At 36.1% G+C, this 27,662-nt stretch overlaps 1 protein-coding gene across 1 annotated transcript in view; it reads right to left on the bottom strand.

Annotated features, from left to right (window-relative positions):
• The window catches only part of SBF2 (SET binding factor 2), a 110,843-nt gene that overhangs the window by 14,469 nt on the left and 68,712 nt on the right, over window positions 1-27,662 (bottom strand). Inside the window, exons 18-30 of the mRNA XM_009871694.1 lie at window positions 27,267-27,439; window positions 26,958-27,031; window positions 26,388-26,583; window positions 25,544-25,671; window positions 23,154-23,329; window positions 22,116-22,261; window positions 19,061-19,259; window positions 16,868-17,064; window positions 14,590-14,727; window positions 6,993-7,177; window positions 5,483-5,659; window positions 2,425-2,526; window positions 1,162-1,347 (exon numbers count right to left, since the gene is read on the bottom strand). Coding sequence (XP_009869996.1) covers window positions 1,162-1,347; window positions 2,425-2,526; window positions 5,483-5,659; window positions 6,993-7,177; window positions 14,590-14,727; window positions 16,868-17,064; window positions 19,061-19,259; window positions 22,116-22,261; window positions 23,154-23,329; window positions 25,544-25,671; window positions 26,388-26,583; window positions 26,958-27,031; window positions 27,267-27,439 — 2,077 coding nt within the window. The remainder of the gene's footprint in view (window positions 1-1,161; window positions 1,348-2,424; window positions 2,527-5,482; window positions 5,660-6,992; window positions 7,178-14,589; window positions 14,728-16,867; window positions 17,065-19,060; window positions 19,260-22,115; window positions 22,262-23,153; window positions 23,330-25,543; window positions 25,672-26,387; window positions 26,584-26,957; window positions 27,032-27,266; window positions 27,440-27,662) is intronic.

The raw sequence follows: 27,662 nt of genomic DNA on the forward strand, positions 1-27,662 counted from the left end.
TAAGTCATTTAGCTTAAAGATTTTTTTTTTTCTAATAACAGACATATAATCTATATTAGTGATCATGCAGTAAAGCTGGATTCCCCTGCCCTTTCTTAGCTGAGGACAACACTGGCTGAAAAGTCAGTCCAGACAGTCCTATCTTTCCTTATGACAAGTTACTGCCTCCTTCAGATTGACCTGTTGAACTGCTTCTAAATCCACACCCATCAAAATAAAAGAGATTGGAAGAGACAGGCAGGTTCACGTGAACACCTTGTATCACGTGATACCCCCTAATATCTTCACTAGAGGAGTAGTGATGACTGGCTCCAGAAGGCCCGCAGGAGGTGATCTTTCTGCTGACAGGACATGCAGCAAAGCTGCTAGCTGAGATGCATTGCAAAGGTAACGTTCTTCTGTTTCCTTGACGTATTCACATGTATTGCAGCCATATTTTAAGCACCTTGCAGCTTGAGGCAAATTCACAGCTTTTTCGGTGAGAAAAATGAGAAAGGTAGGAAATGAAATACAAGAGGAACTATGCAAACTCCTGCCTTGTATTTGCACATACAGAGACTGCAAAGCATTACACTTACTCATTTGGGATGTAGAAAAGGACAGACTTTAGAATTAACCTGAAATCACCGTAATGTTCTTAACCTAACATCTTCCTACATGATGTAAATGTTGGTGTTCATTTTCTTCTGAACATGCAGCATATATAAAAATAAAAACATCGCAGAACCCCACGATTTATAGCTTGGTATTTCCAGAACTCATGGAGTACAAGGTCTCTTTGAAAGCTCATCATCATGCACAAGGAGTTAAAAACAGTCTTAACCAATGAATTAAGAGTCCATTTCTTCTTCTGAATAAAGTTACTCCAGTCTGTCAAAAGCCAGTTTTAAGTTGAAAAAACTTCTATTTGAAATCTCTGCATAACTATTAAAAGATCTGTAACAACAACCATCCCAAAGTCTGCTTTGTGTGGATGAGTCAGTCTCCTCTAGGCAACTATTCCAGCTCTTGTTGAGGTGCAAATCCATTTGCTTTAATGAAGCCTAGAGAACGAGTCACTAGTCTTCTCTCAAACTATTACTTTAACATCTGAAATAGTGGTATGTATGCACTTCTCATGTGTTCTTCTTGTAAACTCAAATTAGATAGAGATTGACTTACCTGATGGACACAGTCTAAGAACTGTAAGAAAACAGGAGCAAAGCCACTACCCTGACAGTTGAGAGTCAGATTACTACGTTGACTGAATTTATGACCGAAAGAGAGCCATTCTTTTTCCACCAGCATTCGGAAGCCTTCAAGTGTTCTGTAGAAGGGATCACTGAGTAACTGCACCAGGGACACTACCTAGATCAAAAGGATATGTTTTGTTAAAAGTGACAGAATTTAGGAGGACACGTCAGTCAATTAATATAAATATTCCATAACCTATTTATATTACTGGAAACAAAAGCCTTCATATAAACTCTATTACAAGTATTTTTACAAATCAAATCAAATAATATCTCCCATGAAAGAGCTTTAATTAAATTGAGACTTTATGATATCTATAAATGTCAGACCTGAGCAACTATGTAAAATAAAGATAATAAACATAATAAATAATCATAAAATAGTACTGGCTACCTCTGTGAAGAAACTGTTAAAGAATTGCTCCTGATGCTCACCAGTCAACTTCAGCCTGTTTTTACAGAGAGTATCTCAGGAGACTTTAAAATGCAGCACAGACTTCCTTCACTTCTGGCTACGTACATGCCCTTCTCTGTTCCTCATTGTTTGACAATGACTCCAATAATCACGCTAACATTCTTTTGTGGGTTTGTTTACCTGGTATCAGGATGCTGGCTGCACATGAAGTTTTTATTTACTAGAATTATAGATATCTCTGTTTATCTTCTTAATTATGAAGTAACTACAGACACAATGAGTCCATTAAATGAAGCAGTGGGTCTTCATTCACCTAATTTATAGCTTGTTTCAGAAAGTTTTCTGCTGTGATGATCTGTCCTTGCAGCAGGTGTTACAGTTACTTTGGCACAAACTTTGTTTTCTCCCTGTGTGTGGTCTATTAATTTCATTTACGGAAAGTCAATGGCAAGAAAAAGAATTCCTCTCCTTCCCTCCCGTGTTTAAAGCATACTATGTTTACGAAGATAAACAGTTGTGGCAACTTTCAGCTTTCATTTTTATATATGGTCAGGTGCCGGAATGATGATTTTGCATCTAAGTCTTAGTAAGTCCATCAGGATTTTTGGAATAAATACATTTCAAGGAACTCTTTCATGATCTAAACTGCAAATGAATGCAAGGATTCATGCATTCTAGTTTCTTCTCTGCTGCCAAAACACAGATTTATTAATGTCATACCAAATCATCAGTTTTTTCTTAATATTTAGCTATTGCAAGGTTTTAATAGTAGCTTACTTGTGCAGTAATATCCCAGCCATCTTCCAAACAAACCATTACAGAAGAACCATTTTCCAGGAGCTCTGAGATAATCACACCCAGTTGCATTATCCTGTGAAGCTATAAAGTATTACAATTAAGTAAAATACTTGAGTATATTATAATAATCTTTTCATATGAAGTCTTAGAACATGTATTCTGAAATCTACATATAGCACAGAGAAGTGCATTGATGCAACAGATTAGAAAGCTATAAAATATAACACTCTTGGGATTTTCATTTGAACTATAACGAAACTAAGCAAAGATTTGAAGATAGGAACATAAACCATTAAAACCAATGAGTACTGTAATAAAATAGCTGTCATAAAAAGGGAATGGGAACAACACAGCTGACAGATTTATTGTAGAGAAATTCCATCCGGGGCCTAACACTAAAATAATTTCCTGTGAAATGTTAAGGTTCCATAAACTCACTACGTACTTTGATAGGAGAATTCGTCTAAGATATTTAAAAGATAATATTTCTAACGCTCAGATCCCATGGAAGTTGGAAATGAATGAATTTAATAACATCAACAACAAAACCAACAACAGTAATAATGATGAAAAAAGTAAATCACAAACCTAAAAGCAAACACAGAAAAACCCTACTTCTATAATCTGGAAATAGTTTAGATAGATTAAGCAGTGTTTCTTATTCCTGGGCAAACTGACTAAAACATATGGAAAGAGGCCACATTAATCATTTGCATTCTAATAGTCATTATGCAGTGATATCAGAATTCCTTGAGTAGCTGGGTTAATTGATTTCTCTAGGAAGTATTATTGACTTGAATGAGATTGATTCAACCATGATAGGTATCAGCAGGTTAAAAAATTTAGGTGAACTTGAGTGATTTTATTTTACTTTATCCTTACTAAAAGAAAAATCTCTAGGATGTTTCTACCATTTTTCATACTATGACAGCAGTCTTGCTAAACAACCCTATAGACAATATGCAAGCAATTCAGTTTTTACTGCGCAATGAAACTGCCCTTTGCAGAGCACTGACTACAGTCCAACTGAGAGCACCTGTAGGAAAGATGAAAGCTTGAAAGAAGGGAGAAAGCAGTATAGGAAGATGCATAAACAAAAGATGGCAAGAGACATGTAAGATCACCGATGCAAGGAAAAAAGTAAGTTCAAAAAGGCAGAGGAAAGTGAGGGAGAACAAAATTGGAGAAAATAAGAGGAAAAGAAGATCAACCAAACAACACTTAAACCCTAGAAAATTCATCCTTGTTTAGGGCAGTCTGACGTTTTCCACTTAAAAAAACACCAGTTGTATGAATAATACCATGGAAATCGCGATGGAAAACATTTAACTCCCCTGAATGTTAACATTTCCATTATTCAGGAAATGAAAGAAAGTAATTTTCCTGCAATTTTTAATAGGAAAAGATATAAGACTACCACTTGTAAAACCAGGCAGTTTTTGTTCTACATTTTCTTAGTCAGCAGAACCAAGTAAGGGCTGCTTTTTGCTGTCCTTAATGAACAAAACCAATACAGTCTTGTTATATAGATTTGATTGAAAAAAACCCGCAAATTACTATTTTTATCACAGGTATTGAGAAGATAGGGCAGCACTTTGAATTTCTTGTTACATCTTCACATTCTCATAAAGAAATATTTAACCTATACGTTTTTAAAATCAACACTGTGTAACTTCTGTTGCCCAGGAGAGGAAAGCTTAACACAACAAAAGTACATTTCCAAGATGACAGATATATGTTGTTTCACAGGAATAGTAGAAAAGGTGTCAAATCAGTCATAAATTAACTTTATCACATAAGTCACACATGACATGATTTAAACCACGGAAATGTGGTTTAAATGGCACACAACTAGCGTGTGACATTAGGATCCAGACCTGCACACAGAGTGATACACTATTACTCTTCCTCTCAAATACTCCAGAACAGAGCAACGCCGATGTTACAATCTCCCCTTGATCTCTGTGCTGCTACAGGGACGTGTTTATTCCATCAAAGTGACATTCAATTCATTTATCTACACTTATATCAACTTGCTCAACCACTCTGTGATAAAAAATGTTTGCATGATGGGAGCCCAGGCTTCAGGCTCTTCAAGAACGTGGTGGCCAGACACAGCAATGACCAAATCGTGTGTTCTCTAAGGGGAAGAAGTTAAGCCACTCCTTGCACTGTAGCACATTTCAACCAGGAGTACATTTCCTGATGTGTAATTACACATCAGAATTTCCTCCTTTAGAAATCTGCACAAAAGTTTATTCTGTTTTTAAGATTAATTGCATTTGAGAAGAATCTATTCAGCAGAGGATCCCCAAACATTACATTCAACTGTTAAAAAAACACTCACTATAATTAAAATGGTTTTAGATTTACAAAGAGCTGATTTGCCCAGATCCTTCTTAATTTGAGCCTTGCAAAGTTACTTCCAGTCTTGCCTTTGTTTGGTCAACCTTATGTAAGAGAACATGGAAAACAGAAATAAAGGAACAGATTCAGAGAGAACAGATTAACACACACACACACACACACACTCCCCCCAATCTCCTCTTCTCCCTTGCAAACCCTTATCCATATCCCATAACAGATGCTAGTTTGTTTGTTAAACACTTGTGATATGGAAATTTGGGGTGGGAACACATATGAAGAGTAGAATATTGGTTTTAAAATCAGAAGGCTCATTTATTGCTCTATTTTTTTCTTCTGATTTTTAAAATATATAAAATAAGAAAAAAGCAGTTGAAACCAAGATCATAAACTTATATAGGCAGAAAAAACAGTCTTCTCTGCTTATGTGCATGTTCTATGTTATAAACCATAAATTGTTACAAAAAGTGCCTCCCAGATTTGTAAATGTTAGGACCGTATTAAAATAATAATGCTTATTTAATACTGAATTGATAGCATGCAAAACAATTACAATGAACAAAGAAGAACAGCTGCTTAGAACACAACAGTTCTCTGTCAGAAGAGCCTGAAATTTATTTTGTGTAAGCAGTATTGCATATAGATTATAAAAAGTACCTGTCATATAAATTACCTGTGGGAACCACTCTGATTCCCCAAGTGCTTTAAGGAATGTTGCCTCAGAATCTGTAGGAATAGTGCTGGGAACACAAGCTCTCATCAGTTTTTTAAAGCTTGCCTTTGTCTGTCGAATGTCACTGAATTCAACAGGAACAAATTCACAATTCAATGCAAAATCAAGTTTGAATCCCTGCACGAAAAGGGTAACAGCAGATGTAATTTAAAAGCAAAGCGTATTTTCCACTGACAGTCTCATTAAATCTCAAAGTCTTACCCGCTTTATTGCTAATTATTTAAATTCTTAATTAAAAATCTGCTTACTTAAATACCTTCCCAGAACAATATAAACCTTTACAACACTTGCAAAATGTACCATAACAAAGTACTCACTATTCCTAACAGCAGAATGCACTGCATGGCAGCCATATTATTATTATTATTAGTAGTAGTAGTAGTAGTAGTAGAAGTCATAGTAGTAGTTAAAAATGCACAAAGTTGAGTGATACATCTGTTGAGTAACGTGCTTCTTTTAGGGGTTTTAAAGTAAATTAACAATAATTAAGTAGAAATTAAAATAACCATATGGATGACATATGAATAGTGCAGGACAGATTCTAGTAGTGCAATAAAGCAGAAAAAAAGTAACCCTTAAATTTCAACACATCAGGAACAATAAAATTGCACTTTAAATCACCAAATAAGTCTACCTCACGTTTCCCAAAGCAGAAATCACTGAGATGATGACTCAGCTGTATCAGATGAGTAGTCAGCAGAATTGGAGTGCAGTGGTATATATTTAGGTGCCATTAAGTGTGTCTCTGAAGGCAAGAACTTAGAGATCCAGAACTCCAGCACTTCCCTTGGAATACCTCTGAACAGTCTCCAAAAGGGGCAGCAACTGCCACTGCCGCTACATCAGCCCCACTGCCTGTGCCCACAGTCGCAGCACTCATCCTTACCCTAGCAGCTACTCCGAGCAGGACCAGATTCTGCTGCCCCTGATCCTGGCAAAGCCAGCACAGAGAGACAGGAAAGACATGGTGACCTCTAAATGTAAAGGCATTGCTGGATGCTCTGTTGCCCAGCAATGTATTTCCTTCCTAGTCATGTCTTTCCCAACTTGAATGTTCTTATCTGGTACAAAAGCTACTCCACTCCTCTAGTCATGTTACCCATCTTTGTATCTCTTAGCTTTACTACACGTCAGCACTTGACCAAAAGTGACAAACAGGGCTCTACTTACACAACTTCTGTGAGTTCGAGCCTGGTCTTTAACTGCTCTTTTAAGATGATGTAGTTGTATTATGTAACCATGGAGCTTGATGTTCACTCCCCCAGCATCCACTGGGTTATAGAGCATCAATTTTTATTCTGCACATGGCAATAATCCTCACAAGAGTTTACACCTTTAGGTGGGTTATTCATCAACTTATCTAGAATATTGTTTACTGTTATATCAGGGTTATTTAATTCAAGTCAAATAAAAAGCCTGTTAACATGGGAAAAAAAAAACTTGCTGTTACCCGTAACTGAGATTTTTCTCCAAATATATATAGGGCTGCTTGCCGTCTCAAAAGCTGACTTTGTAGAAAAGTGCTGCTACTGTAGGAAGTGGCGTTATCCTTCCCTGCAAGTCTTGCACCAACATCAATGAATGGAGTCTGAGTGTTGATAAATCGGTTGCTTGAACGAAGACTTGCCCATACACCTTCATAAAGATGAAAAAAAATTAAAAACCTCTTTGCATGAAGCACTGGAGATCATAATTATTACAGCATAGTCTAAAATATAATTTGCGGAGTGCTTAAGAATGTTATTTTCATCCCTCACAGGACATAATTAAAAGCAGGCACTGGAAAGAAATATCGTAACAAAAATTGTCAAGAGCATATTACTGCACTGTCATTTAACCTAAGATACTAATCAAACTCTGCACAGTGCATTCTATTGTAGAGGAAATGGTTACTATGATATCAGTGATACAAAGACAAAATGAATCACGACCTTGCAAGTAATTTACATCTATTTAAGTGTATGAAAATAAAATTGCTCGTGTTGTTCTTTCCTGAAGTCAGGAGAAAAATTTCATGTACCCCTTGTCAAAGACATACTATTTTGGAAGTCAAACTAATAAGAATATAATTTAATTATCTTCTTCAAAAATAAAAATGGTATCACTTAAAACTCCCCGTCACTCAGAATTCTGTATTCCTTTTCCCTTACACAAATTAACAGTATCAACCATATCACATTATAATGAAAATGCAGATAAAGATGATCAATTAAAATATTACATTTCAGGATAAAGTACTCCATATTTACTCTTCAAATGCCATGGTTAAAATGCAAAATGCAATGAATTTTAGGTTTTAATCATCCATGTCTAATGGACAATTAGAAATAAAAATGAATTTAAGGAAGTTCTTTTTTTAGCCATCTGTTTCACAACCATATTCCAGCAGACGTGACTTAGCACAGTTTTGTGAGCAGAGAGAGGGATGCCAGCTGGGGAGATCACAGGGTTACAGTCTGGATCCGGCAGTAAGACCACCAGTACTGCAGCAGCGGGGCATGGCACAGAAATCCCAAAGCTACCAACGACAGGGCCTGAAACAGGGCGGCGTGCTGTGAACTTGCACCTGAAGGCAGCACAGCACGATCTGAAGGGCATTGTACCAACCTCATAACCACTGCCTCTCACAAGCATTTTCCGTCTGCACACTGTGCCTTCCTGATGCAGCTACCCTGTCATTTCCAGAGGAGAACATTTCTGTAGCACACAGGCACGCCTGCATCTGATCATGCTTAAGTTTTGTGATTTCAACGTCAGGTAAAGTAGTGATAAACCAGATTGCCAAGGTCTGTTCAGCATTAGCACAAGAAAACTAGCAAATACTTTTCTGTTTCTGGTGGCTCGGTTAATAAAGATTTTCTGAGACTATTTTTGTGTATCCAGTGTGAGGTATGTGAAAGGTACTTGATTTTCATTATATAAATAGCAGTACTTGAAAATCAAATCCCTTAAAGTATGCTGAATTTGTCATTCGAATGCCAGGGTGAAATTCTTTAACCCAATATGCAGTAAATCAGATTATGAGAAAAGACTCTTGTCCGTAAATCTGTGAAGCAGGATATCCAGAAGAGGCACCAGAAATACCTCATAGCAGCAGAAATTTAGATATTACAGTATCAGAAAAACCCTTCAACCCCTTCAGGAAAATCCATATGCATAGTTAGCATTTCTTTCACAGAAGAAGAAAAAGCTGCAGAAAACAGTAGAATTCCACTGAGACAGCTCAACTGGCACAATAATTTTATTCTGTATTTTAAAAGCAGGATTATGTTCCTATGAAAGAATAATTCTGTACAGTAATCCTCATCAGGGACTCGTCTGTACAGTTCAGCTTGTCTGCCTGCCTGGCTGCTAGTCTTAGATGTGAGCAAAGAAACAGGAGTAACTGAGAACTGTTGGCTAGGAACTTCTGAATTGGTACCAGTTCTAAAGAGTTTCCACCTCAGAGAGAGCAACTTTTATAAAATACCTCACACATAGTCAAATAGCATGTTTAGTATAAACTTCTTTTCCACATCTCAGCTACTACATATGAAACAATACAGACTTTAGTAAGCAGCAAATAATAAGAGAAATTATTTCTTGCTTATCTGGTATGAAAAAATACTAGTTCCAATACAGACAGCTGTCCCCAAAGACAATATAGACCCAACCACAGGGTCACCTTCTGACATTTCACAAATGCAGGTCATCATTAGAGCCTGGAGCACATCGAAAGCAACAAAACTGGTTACAAATACATGTAGATGAACATGTTTACTAGTGATGAATAACAGTGATTCTAATTTGGCAGAAAACAATTTTTCCCTGTTCGCTAACATTAACAATAGTTTTGTAAAGAAAGTTCATTGACAAGGTAACACTATTGTTTAGCTATTTTACTAAAACTGCTCTTTTGTGGAATTCACTTTTGCTGTTTAAAATCTTCACACAGCAACTTTTCTACGTATCATTCTTCATAACATCATTCTGCTTAACATAACAGTATTACAGAATGACATAGTGAAATGTGTGACTAATCACTGTCACCGCATCACACATTCAATGGCCAAAAACCTTCAAAACAAAAACCAAAACCACAACACTGAACTAAAACCAACAACATTTTGTTAACGCAGAATCAAGGCTTTCTGTCAGTATCACTCTAGCATGTATTAAGATATTGTAGCAGTTATGGAGATGAGAGAAAAGAACGTGCTTTCAGTACACAGAATACAGTACCTTGATGGACTCTTCCCTTAGTTGCTGATTTGGAATTTGAATGAGTGAAACATTTATCTCTGTACCCAAGCACTGGTAGATAACAGTAAAGACAGAAGGAGGAGGAATGGAATGCACATTGCAGCGAGACACATTGCAGGAGAAAAGAAAAGGGTTACTTATTAACTTCCAAAGATCTAGCATATATGAATTTCTTTATAATACATGATTTATCAGACAGTACAAAACTTAGTCATCACAAGACAAAACATCAGTTAAGCCAGAAAACCAATATAAAATGGGAAGGAAGTGCTCATTTATCAAAAAGGAGTAATCTTCATTGTCAACACCATAGTTTCAAACATATTGCACAGCCACCACGTGTTCTTCCATAATTATAATACCAAAGGAAATTTAACAATTAAATCACTCTGCTGAGTATTTTATTGAAAGCTTCTAACCAGCTGCAAGGTAGCTTAATTCAAAATGCCAACCTCAGTACTTTTTAAAAAACCCTCTTTTAGTCTATTTTAGGTACATAATTTGATGGAATTCAAAATCAAATCAGCAGATAAGTTGTTAGTTCTACACACCTATAAAGAATTTTAAAGGACTGTGTAAAAGTATATAATTTAGAAAACATACAATGTCTATCACACCAAGAGACTTTCTCCCTCCTTGCAAAAGTTCTCATTTTCAGTGGGAGCCTTATATGCTTATCAGAGGACATATTTTTGGCTCAAAAGCCACATCAGCCCAAGCTACTTCTTTTAATACAAATATTCTAATAAAACATACTCAAAATGTTAACATCTCCTGCTTTAAAAAGAAATGACTGAGCTAAGTCTGTATTTACTACTTATGAATATCCTAGTATTTTTCCAACAGCAGCAAATCATACTGAGAAAACATTTTATTCTACTAAATTATACAACAATGCCAGGTAAGAAGTGCTATTCTGTAGAACGACACTACTTATAAATTAAGATAAGTAGAAAAGGTATGTATTTTGAGTGAACTTACAGTTCTTAAGAAAGATATCACCCAAGGTATTGCCAAAAAAAATGTTCCAAGAATGAAAATATATTATGAAATATAAGTATTTGGCCAAATACTTCAGGTCAAAAACAACTTAACCGGGCTCCAAGCAAATACTTTGTTACAACGTTCCAGATAGAGTGAAAAACAATACCTGGCACAGACACGAATATTCAAGACAATCGATGAGTATTCAGAACACTGATGATTTTTAAAAATGAGGGATACTAGTCAAGCACTGGCACATATTTTTTAACTTAAATTTTAAAAGAACATGCATTAAAAATACATTTTTTTTTGGCACAAAAATTAGAAAATGTCATTTTTAATTGGCATAACCTGTTTTTTGAGCCCTGGTATGTGTGAGAATAAAAACAAGAAAAGAAAGAGAGATCCAGAATCAAAACCACAAAAATACTGCTATTCTATTTTGTAGAATGTGGTGCATAACCCATAGCTTGTTATGATAAAGTAACTAGCTAAACTCGTTGTCCTTTTTTTGTTATGATAAAGTAACTAGCTAAACTCATTGTCCTTTTTTTTCCTTATTTTGTGTTTTGAGTTATTCTTAGGAATACAAAGGAGAGAGAAAACACCAGTTCCAGACCGCCTGCATAAGTCCTTTTTGTCCTCCATTTTTGGTCCTGCACTTCTGTTACACTGCTTCACATGAACCAATTTATTTGAGAACAACAATTTTAGAGATTCTCTATATTTTGTGTATTTCAGAGTTTCTTCTAAAAGAATTGTGTTAGCTAATCTAAAAAGTCTAGTGTTTGCTTCTCTAGAGGGAGATATTCCCTTTCCCTGTTCTGCCTTAGCCTGTCAACTTCTCACCTTCACTAGGGCTCCCATCGTACTCGTCAAACATTCTTATTTTCAGCAAAGTCCTCGTGTATCCTGCAAAAAAGGCAGATACTAGGCTGCAATTACACCTTTCAGATACACAGAGCAGCTGTGGCATCAATCCAACAAGACACAAGATAACTTCTCTGCCCTCTTCCTGATTACTGAGGAAATTTAGACAAGAGAATTCTGTCCAACAAAACAACGTGTCTGTGACCTAATGCTGCCTTGAGTCTCCTTTTTCTCTACACCAAGTAGCAACAAGCTCATATTATCACACTTACCACAAACTCTAATCCCAGACACCGGCAACAGTTATTTCAGTAATACTTTATCTTCCAAAGACAACGTCCATACAGCCGATCAGCAAACGTTCCCTTACTTACGTGCAGCACCTTCACTGCCCCCTCAGCACCACTTTGCTGTTGGCACACAGGGGATGGAACACAACCAAACGTCTGCTGTCAGCTACCCAGCATTTCGTTATTTCAGTACCAAGTCAAGCTGGGCACCGCTACCAACTTATCTAACAATTCCAGATGCTATTAACTCCTGCTCTCTTAGGGCCCTGGCCAGTTCACCTATCCAGCTAAACTCACTATATTTTTCATCTTCGTGTACTACAATAAAAAGAGCCGAGAACATACAAAGACTTTTTATATTGAGATATGCATATCCTATGATTAACAAAAATGCACAAAATTTTCCAGTTTTTGGTGATCACCATTTAACTGCCCTTCTCCCCTTCTGCTACAATTCTCAGGTAACTTCTCTATACAGCTCTGAGTATTTTCCCTTCTTTCCTTTCTCTCTCCCTCCCGCCTTCTTCCTTCCTTCATTTCACTAATTCTGTTCATCTCTTTTGGAAATTTTTCTACACAAAATTGTTTTATTCTTCCTCATATGAAGCTACAGTTTTTCTATCACATTATCAGCAGGTCAAGTAGGTCTAACTCATTTTAGATGAGGTTCAAAAAGGAAGATAAGCAACCTTTAGATGCTTAGAAACAATCGTGAAAGGAAGTTTCAGGGCTAAAAGGGAATAAACAGAATATGAAATGTTTCCTTTTGAGAAATGGATTCATGCCTATGATGAACATCTATTTAAGGAATCTGATGAACTAATGTATGCATGTATTGGATGTAAAAAATCATAACCATTTCAACAGACTAGAAGAGTAAAAGTAGTTGGAATCCACTTCACAGAATGAAAGCTTCTTATAGAAATGACACTGATGAACCCTTGTACCTAAGAATAACTATGCCCAAAGAACACGCCGTATCTCCCTATTTATTACATGGGGCCACATAACTCCCTCCTTTTACCTCCAGTAAAATTATTCAGGTAGCTTTTTCTTAACTTTATAAAGCACCGGCTAATCTGAAACCAAATGACCCGTAATGGGAGATTTTAAAGTGCATTCAATACTAATACAAAACATGCATTTTCAGGCCATGCGTTTTAGATAAGTTAAAAGTATAGATGAACCACAAAGTATTTTGAAACAGAATTCCTAACTGAGTGCTTAATTGTCCGCTAATTTTTAATATTAAATAAGCTTTATTTCAATTGTAAGTGAAGGACTTAAAAGAAAGTAGATACTTAAATAATGTCAAGGACTGAGGCTAATCTGTAATTTCTATTTTGTTGCTTCAGAGTAATGAATTGATAAGCAGTGTTACAATCTTTATTCCACTAACATTTTGTTATCAATTATTACTTCAAATAATAGACTTTGAGCTAGTCTTACTAACCTCCTCGAGCAAAGCTATTGGATAGATTTACATCCAAATGTCCTGGCACTACCTGCTTAAACACAGTAGACATTCTTGAAGCCCTCCTTTCAGTGCCTAAAGTCAGCCAAAAAAAGAATAGAAGATTAAAAAACTAGACTGTTACTCAGACTAGCATGCAACATAACTGATAAAATGCCCTTTTTCACACAATGAGGCTAATTCTTGCCAATTTTGCACTTCAAATTAATTTTTTTAAACAGATGTACACATTGGGAACAGGATGGAGATGTTAGCTATAGCTAAGCAGTCAACACGTTTTACAATAAATGAAGCCAAGTATGCACACTTTGAGAATGGTGTTATTTTACAAGAAAAGCCACTGTTTGGCTATATTAGGCCAATTACCACCAACTGAGTAGGACAAGACAGACACAATTTCAAGCCACATACTACTCTTTCTAAGACATTGGGGTTACCTTCACATAAACCTTAGCAGGTTTAATCACATAATAACTGAAATAAAACATGGATTCATTTATTCATGGCTCCACATACGCATAACTCAAATAGTGTATTTTGAAATGTTTTCATCCCAAGTAAAGCTCTACATGGAAATAGCGTTAAAAGCCCATCACGATATTCTAAGACATATGAAAATACTTATATACCTTTCATTACTGCTGCAGCTAAATAGCGTGTGTATCTGCTCACGTAAAATCTGAGCTGGCAATTTTGTATTTTCTCATTACATGAAATAGTGTAGTAGTTTCAGTTCTCTTCAATCTGGCAGTCTTTTATTCAATATACAATCTTCATTATGTTTAATTTACAATAAAAAATGTTAAAGTGTATGTTTGATTTTGATTCTGTTACATAATGTAATTGCTGAATTTGATGGGGGGAAAAAAAAAGGAAAGTTTTGCCATCTTGATAGTCTGCAAAACTTTATTTTATTTGTTCCAAAATTGTAATAAATTACTAATGCCTCAAGACTGACTATCACACTCAAGTGAATTTCATCAAAAGCTATGACCCACGGGCAGGTAATTGTTTACTGTGAGATTAAGAATACTGAAAAATATTTTGGGAAAGATTATAAACGTCCTTTACATACTGAAACACATTCACTGAAACTTGAGTGAATAAGCTACCTGGAAACAACAGAATTCATATGGGACATTGAACTAACCTCAAATCAGAGAAAACTCACTTTTCAATAATTTTACCTGGAGACAGAGCAATTGTTGGTCTAACCGTGAGAGTATTACTGCCATTCATTTTGCAGTGGACGGATATCACATTTAGTAAGGCTTGTAGGTACTTTTCCTGTTCTATACTGCTTGAAGATTCTAAAGAAGCTGGAGCTAGGGTCACAAGAGGAACGGAATACATTAAAATACAAGTATATTTATAAATACATATAACAGCAAAATACAAAACTTACTGTGCAAAACATAGCATTGAAAATGTCATGGTTTATCTAACAAAGGTTCAAAAAGCCACTCCTTTGATGACAAAGAATGCTCAGATGTTCACCACCTGGCTGCAGAGCAGCACCCAGCAATGTTCTCCACAAAGCTCAACTTCTTAAAGCATCTGTTAACTCATGGTCAACATCATCATTAACCAGTGATCAACACAAACAGAGTGGAGATTATGTAGTTCTTCCTTCACTCACAGAATAAAAAGTAGCAGTTCTAAATTTGTTACTTGTCTGCAAATTTCAGCCTTTTAAAGAAATGTGTAGAGAACAGATAAAACTGTTTCTCTAACAAAGTTAAAACCATACTCAGCCAGGTCTTCCTTATTTCATTAAGGGAAGGCTACTTACCTGTAACTGTAGGTTCCTTGAAATATATTGCCCATTCACTGAAAGTACAGACATATCAAGATACACCAGCGTTCACATACTCTGCTGCACTTAGAGACATCAATGGGCACAACCTACATGTCCTTCAGGCACCCTACTCCCAGAATCTGATCTTTTTCATGGAATTAAGAAGAGAGAAAAGAGGATGAACAGTGCATGTACACCTGGATAACATATGTTAAGGGATCTCCGATCATGAAATGTTCCTGTTCCCTAGTGATTGACTACCTGCTCCTTTGGTTACCTGCAGGTAACTTGAGAAAGTGTCTTCCCATGTGCTTACATAACTCATAGGAAGACTGGGGCTGCACTGTTGTGGGAACTACAGTTCTTTCTCTGAAAACCTCTGAATAATCCTGTACATGGATGCAGTTTCAGAGGACTACTGTACAGATCTCAAACACGGAATAATTTTCCAATTGGTACTGATGATGCTTAAGTAGCTGACGACATTGAGAAGGGCCATTTTAGAGAGCAAAGTGGCTGCAAAAGACTGGATGAAAGCAAAGCCAGAAAGGAAACAGATGCAATTTAAAAATAGGAAGTGAAGGAAAAAAAAAAAGCAAGATGAGAAGACATGAGGCTCTGAGGAAGTTCTGAAGTTAAACAGACAGTCTTAACTTCACAATCTTAAGACTGGAAAAAAGTTAAGAAACCAGTAACAAAACACAGAACCAAGAAAAAAAACCCTCAAAAATAAGAAAAAAAATAATTTAATCTTAACCAGAAAAAAAAATACACCCATTCATGTCCAGGTGCAAGAACTTAAATGAAGGCAAGGAGATGAAGGTCAGGTCCTCTATTAAGATAGAAAAAAGTGTCCATTCTTAATCGGTTCCTGCCCCGGTGGGGGGATTGGACTAGATGATCTTTGGAGGTCCCTTCCAGTCCCTAACATTCTGTGACCAACAAAATTTCCTGCATCCTAGCTTACTGCAGCCACCTCTGGACTCACTGTAGTGCAAAAATATCACAGCTGCTTAAACCAGGATTTGGTGTCTTGACCACAGGAGCCAAGATTTGGAATGACAGAGAGTCAAAGAACAAGAGCATATTTCCATGAACCACAACGGCAGCTTGTAAGTAGTTTTTCGCCAGTGATGATCTGATCAGACTCTATGCTGGACACTAACAGACAATAACCTAAGTAGCAGGAGGTGGCAAAAGAAATTTAAGGATAGCCTGTGAAAATACTTGGTGATTCTGGTGTAGAATGTCATATTAAAGCTTGCAGAAAGGCTGACGTGAAGTTCAGAAACCAACCGCCATGTTTCAAAGGACATTTTGAAAAGACCTGTGCAAAGGAAGAAGATAATTTAGGGGAAAGGGGGGAATTTTGCATTGCATTTGGCAGCTTTTACTGAAAGCAGGGGGTTCTGCATTTGGCGGCTTTTACTGAAGACTTTTGGTACATATATAATTTCTATTCAATTTATTCACTAACATTTTGGAACAACTTTCATACCATTCAGGTATGCTTCTTGATATACAGTAATTAAATTGTACTAATATAATACAAGAAAACCATTCATATCTTCAGACTTTGATTCAATTGTATCACTGTTTTCCTCTAAAAAACCCAAGTCTTTCCACATAAAATTACTTATATAGAAAGCCTAGCTGCATCCACTCACCTGTAGTATGTGTGTTTGGAGATTTGAAGAGGCCAACTACACCTTTTCCATGAAAGCCCCCAGATCTAAGTAGAAGAGTACTGTTTTTAGTGTTCTTCCAACAGACAACTGGTAGGCGATTGTGACGGTAACAGCGAGCAACCCTCTGCAGACTGCTGTCTTGAATAGACTGAGGTACTACCAGAAGCCCAGGATAACTTTATTGACAAAAAAACGTGAAAAATATTGAACAATTAAAATTGCTTTCAAAATTTCAAACAACAGAAAAAAAAATTCCTAAAGTTACAAGCTGAATACATATCTTTAGGAAAAAACACCTCGACTGCTAGAATTATTTTTCATTTAGTAACTCTAATTTTTGGTCAATTCTAGCAAATATATTAATTTGTAAAGAAAACTGCATTTTAAAACCAAGTTCAGTTATGAAAAAAATTGTAAGACTATCACTACTAGCCTCCTCCCATTTACGGTTGTACTTTATTTGGTGGCATTTATCTTCTTAGTATATCTCTTACTTGTCACTATAAAGAAGCCATATTTTTAGGCATGGCAGAAAATAGACTTTTGAGGCATGCAAATGATGCAGTAGTTTTGTTTTGACACTTGTAAATGAAATATGAGAATTGAAAAGAAAGAATGTTAGATTGCCTGAAGTGTCACAACTAAAACAATAGGTTTTGGTTTATGTCAAAATACATTCAAATTTTACAGTAAGATTCCTAGGAATAGTCTATTTGAAACTGCATTTTTGTGTACTTTTTAAAGCACTACAATACACTGAGAGATTAAAAAATGAATTGACAAAAAGAAAAAAATTCTATAAAAATAGAAATCCCAGCAAGATGGTAGTTGCATTCATGTTACTGAAAGAAGGATTCAAATAACAGAAAAGATTATTTTCTACCTCCTCCAAAAATATTCAGTTTAAGTGATAATTTCACATGTTAAGTAGCAACTAAGACGAAATACAGGGAAAAGTCAGTGCCTACTAAACAACTTTGTGCAATACATACTGTTCCTATAAATTCATTTTTTTGACATTGATTTTGTATGAGGGCAGTTCAATAAATGTACACGATACAGTCTACTTCTTAAAACCTAGTAATCAAACCAATACGGCACTAGATAAGTATCTATATCCTGAGATTTGTAATTCACTCAGATATTAGTTATCGTTTCAAAAAAATCCTACAGAATATTAAAACCTGGTGATTTAGGTGAGGAAGGAATTGTTTGCAAAATGTTCAAAACATAAAGAAAACGTACAAATTTAATGCCTTCATGTGCGTTGTGCTCAATGGTGACTGAACAATACCAGTCACTAGTCTGCTACTCTAGGTAAATCAGAAAACAAGACAGGATCTAATGTTTTTCTTGTGTGTCCATCTTCCACGAAGAACTGGTGATTTCATTATCCATAATGAAAGCACTGACTAGTCAAAACTGGTTTTGCAGAAAGCAGATGCTCTCATGATATGACCAGTGTAGATAGGCTTTTGTATTAAAAAGAGTTTTTGTGGGTCGTGGTAGTGAACTACACCAGCTTTCACAATAAAAAAGGAGTTAGTAACATCAATGTGTTAAAACACAGCACGTGACTTTTGGGACGTGACAAAATTTTAAAGCAGTGTAGATACGTCCATGAATTCAATTTTAATTTAAGAACAGAAGAGATTTTATATGCAAGTATTTCACATAAATAACTTCCAGCACCAACACAGCAAGTTGTAGAAACCATATGGAGAGAGTGAGTTCTACCAGCTAACTTTGTTGGCTAAGTCAGAAAGCTGAAAAACAGCCTAAAGAATTAGACATCAGTGTAGAAAGCCAAGAGAGAGAAACTCCTTCAAAAGGCAATTCAGAGTATCTAGGTTAGCCTCCTCCAAAATCCCCAGGGACACTCTCTTTCCACGGGCTATAGAACGAACCTATGAAGGAAGACAAAGCTTCTGGAACAGTTCTGAAAGCTCCCTTCCAGCTACCACTGCTGGCAGCCTTTCTGAATCGGATGAATACGTAAGCAGCCACCAGAAGACAAATCTCTGAGTGCAATACAAATAGATTCAAGGTCACTGGCTGAACACTCCTACTGTAGACAAAAGCTTTCTCAAAGAAAGTTGCTAAAATGCATCATGTAGGAGGTGTGATATGTCATCTTCATTTTCAAATACTTGTCTGAGTCAGTAAACCCACCTCCTGCAAAGTGAATACATCCTGTTCAGTGCAGTTATTCTTAAGTATTCTGTTTTTGAGCGAGAGGAGTTACTACTGATGGTCCCTAGTCCCAAACGTTGATAGTCTCTGAAACAGGCTCTTTCTACTAATTGTTCCATTGTTGATTTTTCTGACGCTTTTAGGGTACCGCTTGTGTGCAGCTCGCTGTCATCTGAAACTAAAGTTAAAAATCTTTAAGACTTTGCCATTGGGAAGGCCAGCAGTTACATAGAAAACAACACTACTTTCTTCTGAACAAAATATGAATTTGTCTTACTGTCAGTAATGAATTACAAGAATTAATACATAGAAATCAAAGTTTTGAGAAATTATAAGCAATAAAATAATATTTTAGTCAGGAAATCTGGTTATGTTGTACAGTTACCTACTGAACTTGTGACTGGCATGGCTGACAACTCTTTCACTAAAATCCTGGAAAAAGTTATCTTATATATTCATCTCAGAAACCTCATCTAGTGGGAGATGTCCCTGCCACAGCAGGGGGTTTGGAACAAGATGATCTTTGAGGTTCCTTCCAACTCAAATCATTCTATGATTCTATCAGCTGAACCAAAGGGAGATAATCTTTCTTTCAACAGGTTATGAAAGCCAGTTAAACTCATAACCGCTATACAAAGATGTACACAAGGTAGAATAATGAAAAATGTGCACATAAATTCATTAATCATCTAAGACAAAATGGACCTCGCAATTCTTTTAAAGTATCTTCATAAGATGCAACAATCTTTTTCAGGCTTGGTTCAAATAAAAAATGTTTCTGCATCATAATTTCACAACAAATGACTGTTAGTTTCTTAATGCCTCAGTTTCAAAGTCAAACGCCAGCTTTCTTCAGCCACGCACGTCAGCAGCGTTTTCCAAAACAGAAAAAACTTTAACCAAGAGAGATAAAACCCATATCACAAGTTCAAATTACACTGAAATTCAAGTCAAGCAAGGTCTTCGTACAAAACCTGCCACCTGCCTCTTACTGACACTTTCAACTATTTCCAAATACTTCTGAAAGCAGATTTACTCTTCACAGCATGGATCAGTTACTTGCTACTACCTCGAGCATTGAAATATGTGCGTATGAGGGCAAGTAGTTCTTCACGAATGAGACACTGAAAAGTATATAAGAGTTTAAGTTTAAACCAGGACTTCATAAAAATAGAAATTAAGCTTATTTAAAGAAAATAAGATTTCACTGGCAGTAGATAACATTCAGAATTTACAGGAGTAGAACCGATATACTTTTTTGTTTCGGTGTATCTTAGCATAAAAGCTAAATGAACAATTTTATTGCCCCTGCAGCTCATCAAATGAAATCCACAATTCTCTATTTAAGAAAAGAGTCTAACACTGGATATCTCATTTTTTTTGGTGTATTTCCACATGCCTGCTGCAGATAGTTCCTGTTTGCTTCACTACTGGTATAGCTGCATAGTTCCCTATACGTCAACTTTTGAGACTTGGAAATAAAAAGTCATTTACAGCAGTCAATATAAAAGAAATTTCAGTGATTAAAAAGCAAATTTCCTATGTGTATTTGCATTCTGTCTGAAGTAAAGAGTTACTACTGTTGTCAGCTGACTATACCTCAGGTGTCAGTGCAGTGTGGAGAGAAAAATAGTTAGACTTTGATCATGGTGCATATTCCTAGTCAAAACATCTGGAAAGCAGCAGGTAGGAAACCTCACAATTTATAATTTTATATTTTTGCTAGAGGAGGAAAAAAGTGACTATCGCTAATGTTTATTCAACACCTGTGTTCATGGAAGAAGGTAGTTTTGTACATGAGCAATGCAAAGAGTCTTAAGATGTCTTCATTGTCCAGAGAATACGGATACACGCCTATGATCGTGCTCGGTGTCTCTGGGTGAAGGGCACAAAAATCACCCCAAAATCACACAGGTAAAGCCTGCAAAATTTCTTCTGACCCAAAGAATTTGCATCCTCAGAATGCATACTAACTCAGCACCTGAGGAATATGCTGGAAATTCAATTAAGAACATAATTTTTCATCACTGTAAAGACATTCTGTATTTTGTAATCCTTTCTTTTTGCCTTCTTTCCATCACTTTTATATGCAATGAGAGAAGAGAATGAATATTTTTTAGCTTTTCTGGAATAGCCTTCTTCCATTTAGGAGACAAGAGACAGTGCAGTAGCACAGTTCTACTTCAGACAACTTTTATACATCTGCTCATAAGTCACATGAGTTGCCTTGCTCACTGACCAAATTCAAAAGGAAAATTTAGCTGTTTGACGTTTCAAAGAAATTATTAGTGTTTGATAAACACTTCATTTTCTGAAAAGAAAAAGAATGGTATGACAAAACAATACCTGTTTACGTACAGGAGAATCTGGTTCCCTCTAGTGGTTTATTATAAATTAGCACTGGTCCAGATAAGGATATACTGACAGCAGCACATGGTAGGAAAAGAAGGATTTGGAAGAAAGTCAAACTTCACACCATCAGACGAACTGTACAAAGTGCCCAAATCACTTTCTACCTTCTGTTCCCAAATCCTTTCAACCAAAATTTGAAAAAATAGTATTTTCAGTATGACTTCTGCTGCTTTCAGAAATCATCTGTCAATTCCACATCCACAAAAGTCTCCCACAGTATTTGCTCTTTCTTGAACCTCACCAACCTGTCATCATAGACTAAATGCAGATGTCATGATGTCTAAAGATAAGGGGAAGTTACAGTATGCTTCTGTGCTGTTCCATTTATGCTACTATGACGTACAAAAAGGATAGAAAAGATACTATGTGCAAATAGTTTGATAATTAAAAAATAAACATCTTGTATTTCTGCTTTATCACTGAATGAAAACAACTTCCTCTTTGCCTCGACATCACAAAAGAAAACAATTACGAGATGTAGGATATCTGAAACCTTTGCCTTTTCTCTCTAGGAAGAGTCTGCAATTTCTTCTTGAAGATCTCTCTTAATCAGTACATCGGAATGGAAGCATAAGTGGTAGACTTATCAACCAACATGGAAAAAAAAATGCTTTACGATTACCAGAGATATCATCATCTTCATTCCAGCCTGCACGATTTCCTCTTTCTTCCACTATTGTGCCTGTCTTCTTCTTTAATAAATATTGGCGTCCAATTGTCATCTTCCCAGCACGTTTTGCTCCTTTCACAATGCTTTTTGAGAAGGTGCTACAAATTCATAGCAATAAAAATATTTAGAAAGATGCATGTGATTCTTCCCAACAGCATGTACAGATTTTACGACAAACCCATTTACCCAAATAAAATATATTTTGTAATTTATTTAATATAATGACAAAAATTATAACATCCAGAAAAATTATTTCCTTTATTATTCTGAAATGAATTTGTGTCTATTATGTCTAATGAACAAGCAGCCATCATCTCTCTTTAGGTATTTGTATTTTGTTAGCAATGTGATAAATCTACAAAGTTGACGAAGTAAAGTCAGGAAAATAAAATAAAAATTATCTTAAAGTTTTAGCATTCCATTACTAGCTTGGTATTCTACTTTCCTGTGTCAACAGTGCAGTAATCAACAGAGAATCACAGGAACTACCACTCTGGAACAGACTAATGACCCATCTAGTCTAGTAAAACTTAACATGTAACAATCTTCAAAAGAGGGCGCGAAGCTCCAACTCCAACTTAAACACGCTAGGAAACTGTACACACTGTACCAAGGGTAAAATTAATTCTAACTCACTTTACATTATCAAGCTATAGAGCAATAAACACAAAATCTGGTTTTTATGACGGCACAGTATGCATAGCTGCTATTTATATTGTGTGTGTTTCAAAATGCAACGAGATGCTTGTTCAAATTTACTGTAGCCAGAAACCTGGATAAATAATATATTCCTATACCAAATCAACATGTATATTGTACTAATACACATTTTATTCAACAAATATAAAAATATGCAAAATAGCAATCAGTTATTCTGGCTTTCCTGAAAACTGCTTCCATGATCTGCATTTCTGCAAAGCTGTCAGATTTTTCAGTGTGTTTGACTAATACTAAACAAGAATATCAGTAATAAAAGAAAAATTACTATACCGGAATGAAGTGTTCTTTTCTTTTTGTTTTGGTAAAATTATCTGGGGTGCTGTTTGCCCCGCTGCAAATGCAAAAGTGCTGAAGATAGACTGAGGATAACGGAACTTCATTAACTGTTTCTTAAATATTTCCACCACTTCAGGACTTACTTCTTCATCAAACGCTACTTTAATTAACTGCGTATGAAAGACATGACAGGTTAGAAACTGATAAAAGCAATTATAGTATTAAGGAAATAAAAGATCTTAAAACATACTAGGAAAATTCCCATACTTACGCAGTATTAACCCACCGGAAATTACAAAAATATGTACGTACATTTTACTGATTTTGAAGGATACTACACAGCTTACTAATTTTTTATTTAATTTTAACATTTATGTTCTACCACTAAGAAGCATCTGGAATTCTCATAGTATGAAAATATTTTGGTAAATCCAAGTAGTAGTGCTGGCACTGAGATGTCTTCAACAGTTCAAACAGTAGTCACATGGGACAGCTTAGGTTGGAAATATTTTGCCAGCTCTGCCCATACGCTGGAAACTAAGGTTAGTAATGCACTTCAAAGACTCTCATTATACCAATAATTTCAGCATTCATACATCACAACCATTATACCTCCATTACTTAGGCATTCCAATTTTTGCCTCACCTTGCAAAGTACAGAAAACTGCTCATAATAAAAATGTAATAGTGAAATCTGATCCTTAGAAAGGAGCTAACCTTTTGCTATTCAACAATGATCCATATACCTCACTAAAAATGCTTTTTGAAAGGTTTAAAAAAATAAAAAATTCCCTCCCATCATCCTCAGCCAAAATGCTGACAGACAGTAATTCAGGAGAAAAAAAAAATCAGAGGGAAAAAAAAGAGAAACAAAATAAGGAATCTGTAAAAGGGCCCAAAAGAACTTTAAGAATGTGGAAAAAGCACACAAATATGCTAGAGCTTTGGTTCTGAGCACATATCTGTACACCTTCTGAATGTCTTTTGTTTGCCATCTTAGAAGGTGGATTTCATCATTGCCTTTTTAATTTCACTTGTTTTGTAAATACTTTCCAAATGACTAATAACTCTGTTGTTCTAGCACCTCCTTGAAAGATCTTGAATCTTCAGGGTTTACACTGATTTGAAGTTTTAAAGACATTAAATAGCATAACTGCTGCCAAAATCTTCTGAAAGTCATAATTAATAAACAAAGAGGAGGGGCTATTTCACATTTTACCAAACTCTAGCTGTTACAAAGTAAAAAAAAAAAAAAAGTAAACCGTTTGCTGATTGTTTTTGTTCTCATAACCTAATACAAAACTATGCTAAACAAAAGCAAAGATGATGTTTGACCAGAATCCAGCTCTAAAATCACTGCATTTAGCACATCATTGAAGCATGCTAACTATTCTGGTAAAAAGATTGCTGGAAAATAAAAGTCCTCATGAAGTCCTCTCAGAAGTCCACAAAAACAACTTTCTTTTGGTTGTTTTACTCTCTTGTATTCCCAGTCTCATGCTTTTGAACAGGATATTGAAGGATGACTAGCTAAATGATGTTCATTATTGTAATGAACTACCGAAATGCTGATGGTCTACTCTATTATGTTTTCAAATGTTCCTGTTCTCGATGAAAATAAATTTCTGCACTCAGCAAAGCCAGCAATATATTCCATATCTTAAGTACTGCAGTCTTTGTGTCTTTCAGTCCATCATATAAAATGCTTTGCCTTCAACTTTCCATCTCTTAGGGTTTGGCCACAGATCACCACCAAGAAGAAACTCTTAGGGAAGACTTCAGAGATTTCATGATTCCTAACACTCAGCAGTCCATTTCTGCCAATGGCCCTGCAGTACATGCTTCTGCTGAACACGCCAACGGGGATCCTACAGACAGGAGCTACCATGATCTGTGCAAGTCATATAGAGGCTTAGTAGTCCTGGTCGATGCTGGCTACCTTAAAAATTCATGGAAGTGCACTTGCCATGTGAGACGGTACCATGCCTTTCTGACACAGGTTCTTACAGAAAGCTGGTAAAGGGACAAGTCTTGAGCTTTTCCATATTCATTCCTGTGTCAATGGAGGAGAAAGAAAGCATTGTATCTGCTGGCCTGCCTAGGCCTCTACTTACATTAAGAGATTTTGGACTCAGAATACCTCTTTACTGGATCAAAAATAGAAAGCTGAGGAAAGGAGTGAAAAAAATTAAATATGAAAATGGTAACCCTCTGTGTAAATATCAACCAGGACAACAAATGCCAGCATTTCTACGAGAGGACTGCATTCTCCACTGACTTTACAGAGCAGAAAAACAAACTCTTTAAAAATGTCAAGATGAAGCGCTGCTCATCAGAATTTGAGCTGACTGTGTTGTCACATAAATCTTTACAAAACATTTTACCTGAAAGGTAGCTGAAGTGATTTGCAGTCCTTCCTGCATACTCTGCTGCAGCTGGTTCTGTATAGTGATCTTCTTCTCCTTAGTAACAGATGCGATAGGAAAGCTCCGGATCACCGTCTGCTCTCCTACTGAGGACCATAAAATTGCACATACAGGTACTTGTTAGATCACAAAATCAAATCTGGTTTGGTCACATTGCACTTTGAATAGAAAGCAATGACTAAGTACAAAGCAACATGAAAATAACAGTATAGAATTAATTTCAGACAAAATATCTGAAAAGCTGGTGAATTCCTTAAGTGTTTTTTGTAATTTGATTTTCTGTTTAATTTCAGCTGGGATGATCCAAAAAATATTCTCCTTCCATCTGTGTCTTTCTATAGGATGGAATGTAGGATGGTCATAAATGCCCTTATTTTCTACTTCCAGCTTTTGGTAGTCCACAGAATCACCGTCTACATTGGAAAAGACCTTTAAGATCATCCAGTCCAATCATTAACCCAACACTGACAAGCCCATAATACCATGTGACAGCCTATTGATGTTTCCCCTAAGACAAGTACATACTATAACATCTACCAATACATAGGAATAAACAAACATTTAGCATCTAACGCCTCGTATGAGGAAATAAGTTCTAGTTAAGTTAAATGCAAAATCAAAATCGATCATTGTTGTATCTAGTGATAAAAACCTCTATTAAGAGATTATTCTTATCTGATAAACATGAAAAATTACACTGTCAGGTATACGCATTTTGATGTTAATCCTTCAATAGGTGGATCGGTCACCTCGAAGTGCTGTACATCTGAAGGATCACAATTATCACTTTCATTTTTCTTACCCAGTTGATCATGAGGAGCGCCTTTAAATATAATTCTGTAAGTGGTAAGGAACAAAGCTCCTTCAGCAGGGAGGATGTGAGGACCTCCAAGCAGTCCTCCAGTAGCTTCTTCTCTACCATCAGGATCCAGTAGCACACGGAGACCTTCACAAACAAACTCTTCTCCTGGCAGTAAAGTTGGTCGTAGAATTTTGGGCTGATGCAAATAAACAAGTGTAAGTGTAATGGCAATACCAGAGTTATACCTCAGTCATAATATTCGGCCTAAAAAGCTTCAAAACAAAACTGTCAGGAGACTAAGTCCAAAGAAGGGAGATGGAGTTTGGACCCAACTAAGAGAAATGGGTATCAAAACACAGTGGGCATGCAACCGCTTGTTTATCATCTGCTGTTTGGCTCTACTAGATTTATAAGATCATATTTCATGAGACCAAAGCCAAGCACTTTATTTATCACTGGTGGAAATTTTCTTCTAATATTTCCTCTTAACATTATGAGGGAAGGGGAAGATGACTAAATTGCATGATTCTAATACTTGTAAAGAATACAAATATGTTTCATAATACTTGCCTTCTGTATTGGTGGAAGTCGCCGACTCTCACGATGGACAGCCTCCAGGGTCTCTATGTGCATTGCTACAATGCCTAGAAAGTAGTAATACCATAAATGAAGTTTCACATAACGTGAAAGAGAAATTTGCTGTCTAATTAAAACATTGGTACTCTGAAATTCTCAAATTTAATCATCAAGGCAACTATAGTCTAGGAAAGAAATCTACCCTAACTTCACTGAAAGGAACTGATACTAAAAACTGCATTTCTCTCACTAGAAAAAAAAAAAAAGAAGACTACAAATAACTTTTTTTGTCACAATTCTCACCTGGTATCATGCAATGAAGACCCTTGATGTGATCCTGTGTAACTCCACTCTCTGTGCAAACCTTGTCAATAAATCTGGTGATGAAACGTACAACTGCATTTGCAACATCGTTGTTCTCGGAGTCCTCAAATCCACTTTCAGTGTCATAACTCTCTGCAACACTGCCTGCAATACTACAGACATAAATAAAAGAAATTTGAAAAACTCAGCTGGTGATGCACATATGATACCTGGCTAGACACAGACAAGCTGTGTTATTTCTTTTTTCTAGTTACAATACACAGACCTTGCTAAAAGCATATGGTGCTACCACAGTCACACCATGCTGTCTCTGTCATTAACACTGCCAGAACTGCATGGATGATGGCATAAGAGAATTTTCCCAGTCTGGTACAG

This window comes from Apaloderma vittatum, unplaced genomic scaffold (assembly GCF_000703405.1).
Source record: "Apaloderma vittatum isolate BGI_N311 unplaced genomic scaffold, ASM70340v1 scaffold7196, whole genome shotgun sequence".
Lineage (NCBI taxonomy): Eukaryota > Metazoa > Chordata > Aves > Trogoniformes > Trogonidae > Apaloderma > Apaloderma vittatum.